Source organism: Octopus bimaculoides, chromosome 25 (genome assembly GCF_001194135.2).
Source record: "Octopus bimaculoides isolate UCB-OBI-ISO-001 chromosome 25, ASM119413v2, whole genome shotgun sequence".
Classification (NCBI taxonomy): domain Eukaryota; kingdom Metazoa; phylum Mollusca; class Cephalopoda; order Octopoda; family Octopodidae; genus Octopus; species Octopus bimaculoides.
In genome coordinates, this window is record NC_069005.1 from 7,037,562 (window position 1) to 7,042,789 (window position 5,228).

The window sequence follows — 5,228 nt, forward strand, 5'->3', positions numbered from 1 at the left end:
TTGGCTGGATACGGCCGGTTTAAATGTTAAAGGATTGAGTCAACCTTCCACTTTTTTTTTTGCTGTAAATTTCTGTCTTCACATTCCCACTTGTATGCCAGAAAATACAATATTAATTCACAGTGTTGTTGTTGGTGACATGCCTTATATAAGTATGGCTGTGTGATTGAGCAGTTTGATTCCCAATCACATGGTTCCAGGTTCAATCATACTGCATGGCACCTTGGGCAAGTGTCTTTTATTGGGCCTTAATCTTATATCATATATCTTGTGCTGTTTTTGTACTTAATTTTTGAGAGCGGTCAGGTTCATTTTTAGTATTCTCATTTGTGAGAGCAGTCGAGTTTATTTTAGATACTCTCATTTTAAAAATCATCTCTGGTTAATCGTTGAAAGAACGTTGGTGTTGCCCTGACGGAGGTTTGTGCTCTCTGAGTGCTCTTATTATTATATAATAATATGAAAGAGGTGCTAGTATTTGTGACATGCATATCGTAAATATATTCACATAAGAAACTTCATTTTTTGGGGGGTTTTTTTTGCAGGTGGAATGTATCATGGGAAGTTAATTTTCCCACGAGAATACCCATTTAAACCACCCAGTATATACATGCTGACTCCAAGTGGCCGTTTCAAGTGCAATACTCGGTGAGTACATTTCTATAATACCCACCACCACCCCTTTATCATTTTTTCTGTTACTCCTTGCTAATGTCAGTTGTACTGATCTGCAAAATGGTGTCATATTCGTTTTGTTTTTTGTTGTTGTTCTTTTGTTGTTGTTTTTTTTACTCGTTTTAGTCATGGACTGTGGCCATACTGAGGTATCACTTTTTTTTTTTTTTTAAAGTCTAGTACTTATTCTTGTCTACTCTAGAAATTTTTGGGGAGGGGGCCAGTTGATTAGATCGACCCCGGTATGCAACTGGTACTTAATTTATCGACCATGAAAGGATGAAAGGCAAAGTCGACCTCAGCGGAATTTGAACTCGGAATGTAACAGCAGACGAAATACCGCTAAGCATTTCGCCTGGCATGCTAACGTTTCTTATTTCTTTACTGCCCACAAGGGGCTACACACAGAGGGGACAAACAAGGACAGACAAAGGGAGAACCTGGGTTCTCATTCCTATGGTATTTTTTGATGTTATTATTATTATTATTATTCAAGTCACTGCCTGGAATTGAACTCAGAATCTTGGGGTTAGTAGCCTGTGCTCTTAACCACTACACCATATACCCAGGGGCATATGGTGTAGTAGTTAAGAGCGTGGACTACTAACCAACCCCAAAATTCTGAGTTCGATTCCAGGCAGTGACAAGAAGAAGAAGAAGAAGAAGAACATCGAAAAATACCTTAGGAATGAGAACCCAGTTTCGAAATTTCGCCAAGACACCTGATGAAGGCTGGAGGGTATATCAGCTGAAACGTTATGTTAACAACAAACAAGATGAGGACAAATATCCATCGAATGTAAATAATGGAGGAATGTCATATTTTGAACTATTTTATGTTAAAATATGTCAAGTTTATTGAGGCCACAAGATGCTACAATTGGTTAACTTTTTATGTTTGAAACTAATTTTCTGTGGAGATATGTCAAGTTTGTTGAGGCAACATAACTTGCAGAAAATATCAATTCTAATTTTGGGGACAGATATTTTTAAATGATTACTGGAATGACCATGAAATTTAATTTTGCAGTGAAAGGGATACAATGAATTAATTACAATATAAAGTGATTAAGAAATGTCAATCAAAGTCATAATCAGCTTCGTTAGTGTAATCAGCCTCATCATTGTTGCTATCATTGAGTAACCCTTTCACTGTGGAAATAGATATATCCACTCGAAATTTCATGACCCTTATCTGCAGAAAGCAGTTTTATATACCAGTCTATCTTTTGTTGAAGAATGTTGCGTTTGTAGCCATTTTCTGTTTAGATATGTCAAGCTTGTTGAGACAACAGAACTTTCAGAAAATACCAACTCTACTTTTTTTGGTAGATATTTAACATCGTTACTGAAATGACTATGAAATTTAATTTTACTGTCAAATGGTTAATTAATTGATACTAAATTGATTTCTCAGTGTTTTAAATAATTTTCAAAGGATTATATTTTTAATCACAAATAATTTTATTTTTTATTGTTTTTTAGATTATGTCTATCAATCAGTGATTTTCATCCCGACACCTGGAACCCAGCCTGGTCAGTCTCCACTATCCTCACAGGGCTTCTCAGTTTCATGGTAAGGGCCATTCTTGTTTTCACCAGATAATCATTGAGGTCAGCTTTGCCTCTTTTAATCTTTTTTTGTGGGGGTTGATAAAGCAAAGCATCAGTTAAATACTGACAAGGAACAGGGTTAGTCTGGATGAGATGCAGTTTAGCCTTGTGCCAGGAAGAGATACCACCATAGCCTATATTTAATAGCTGCATCTACTGTCCTCTTCATTGTGCATGTAGTTTATGGGAAAAAATTGAGATGATGTGTAAAGACATTCGAGCGAGATCATTACCAGTGCCGCCGGACTGGCTCTCGTAGAGGTGGCACGTAAAATACACCATTTTGAGCGTGGTCATTGCCAGTACCGCCTGACTGGCCTTCGTGCCGGTGGGACGTAAAAGCACCCACTACACTCTCGGAGTGGTTGGCATTAGGAAGGGCATCCAGCTGTAGAAACTCTGCCAAATCAGATTGGAGACTGGTGTAGCCATCTGGTTCACCAGTCCTCAGTCAAATCGTCCAACCCATGCTAGCAGGGAAAGTGGACGTTAAACGATGATGATGATGATGAAAAGTGTATGGAATAGCTTGCTCTGACATTGGGAAGAAAGAGGTATCCTAATGCCAACATAATGCAAAGAGCTATCCTAATACATAACAAGAGTATGCTGGGTACTTTTTACGTGCCACCAGCGCAGGTGTGTTTATGCGTCACTAGCATGAGTGCATTTTGTGGGGCACCGGCACCTGCAAAGGATAAGCCTGTATGTATGGATGACAGCGATTTTACTTGGCTTGACACATCTTCTCAAGTACAGCAAATTGCCACAACTCCCGGTTCCTTGTCATTTCCTGTGAGAGGCTATTGAGTGTGGAGAATTTCTGAGAGAGCGAGAAAGAGAGAGCTTACCTTGTATAGACCCAGATGTCCAAGTGAATAGCAGTATGGGAGATAGAGAGAGATAAGGAAAAATAGCTGAGCTGTCAAGGGGAGATGCTGAGAGGCTTAAAATATCTGGTGAAATAGGATACAGGATACAGCAGAGTGACTTGAATTGTAAGTCAAGTAATGCAGGAAGGTGTCCTATTCAATACCTGGCATTGTAGTATCATCATACATGTCCTAACGGAGATGCATTAGAGAAAGGAAACTACAGAAGCGTCAAATTGTTGAACCGGGTTGTGAAGAAGAAGGAATTATAGCAAAACTGATTAAGAACAAAATTAGTTTGGATGAGATGCAGTTTAGCTTTATGTCTGGAGACAACACTAATGCCATATTCCTAGTGAGACAAATGTAAGTTAATAACAGCAAGGAGTACTCGATTTTGTGGCATACAAGTCAAAAATTTTCAGACCGAAATTGCCAACCAAAAAAGAGTAGATCAGCTTAAATGCCAAGATGACTTAACCCTTTCATTACTGTATTTCTTTTGAGATGCTCTGTGTTTCTTTCAATTAATCTTAAATATAACAAAGAATTTAGTAAAATAACTTAGTTATCATTCAGCTAGTGTTAGGAACATAAATTGTGACTAAGGTTTAGTGGAAGATTTTAATTCAAAACTTATGAAAACAAGACATTTGTACTCAGAGCCAGAGGCAGTTCCAAACAGGTTGGTATTGAAAAGGTTAAAAGTGAAAGAGTCTGAATTTAAACTCTTTTACTTTTTCCTGCAAGGATAAACATGAAATTTCAAATATACTTTCAAGATGGGAAAAAAAAGCTATTTTTTGAAATGTTGTTGAATATTCCCTTCTTCCACTGAATGTATCATATTTCTGATCATGTTCCTGGTGGAAATATTTAATTTCTGTAATTAATTGTTTAAGCAGAGTGGAAATGAATTATTTATGCTGGCATGGATTGGACAGTTTGACAGGAACTGGTCAGCTGGGAAGCTCCTGCTAAATTATCCGACCCATACCAGCATGAAAAATGGACGTTAAATGACGATGATGATGATGATTTATATTTTCAATTAATTTTACTCTTATTTCTTTTACAGTTGGAGAAAAGTCCAACTCTGGGCAGCCTAGAAACTTCAGATTATACAGTGAGTGGTATTTACCTTACTTACCTATGTCTAGTTTGGAGAGTATTGTAGTTCACTTGAAGCATTGTGTATTGTTTGTAAAACATAACGTCTTGAATAGCACAACAATGCAGAGTGAACTTTAATAACTGTTATAATTTAATTATCCATAGTCTGATATAATAATAATAATATTTCGGAATACAAGAAGGAATTTTTGTATTCCGAAATATTTTTATACCAGACTATGGATAATTAAATTATAACAGTTATTATAGTCCACTCTGCATTATTGTGCCATTCAAGACATGTTATATTTTATATAGCTTGTTTTGTGTTTGTGGATTGTTTTATTCAAGTTGTATTATTGAATTGATAGTGTCTTATGTAGGATGCGGGCTGTTCCTAGCAGGGCTAGTTTTTGTTGTGTAGTGTTGAGGGTCCACATATAGCTTCTGTTTTCATTCATGCATTTTTTTTTCCTCCTTTCATGTTTTCAGGATCAATAAATTAAGTACCAGTTGAGTACTGGGGTCAATATGATCAACTGTCCCCTTCCCCACAAAAATCCAGGCCTTGTGCCTTTAGTAGGAAGGATGGATCTAGTTCAAAACGGGGGTACCAGTATTTTCTTAACGAAACACTAACAAAACACTTTGAAACTTGGGACACTGGTAGAATGTGTCATATAAAACATCTGTTACTCTTAGTCTTCTTAACAAAAAAAGCGTACATCGCAAGTTATTCCGTGTTAAAGTTGTCGTATTTCTGTAATTTCAACCAATCACTGACGTCTATTCAGCTGAATAGAGTTACTGCTGGGCGGTCATAAAAATGTTATTCCCTGTGACATATTTCATCTGGTTTAATCGTAATTTATACGCATATATTGTTTATATAATAAATTACGCTGTGCATATCTATGTGTGTAACAATTTTAGAGTTCGGATTCTAAAGTTAGG

The 5,228-nt window shown here is 36.8% G+C and overlaps 1 protein-coding gene across 1 annotated transcript in view; it reads left to right on the top strand.

Moving 5' to 3' along the window:
* Positions 1-5,228, top strand: part of LOC106882294 (ubiquitin-conjugating enzyme E2 J2) — a 34,159-nt gene that overhangs the window by 26,248 nt on the left and 2,683 nt on the right. Inside the window, exons 4-6 of the mRNA XM_052976816.1 lie at positions 546-648; positions 2,161-2,251; positions 4,240-4,287. Coding sequence (XP_052832776.1) covers positions 546-648; positions 2,161-2,251; positions 4,240-4,287 — 242 coding nt within the window. The remainder of the gene's footprint in view (positions 1-545; positions 649-2,160; positions 2,252-4,239; positions 4,288-5,228) is intronic.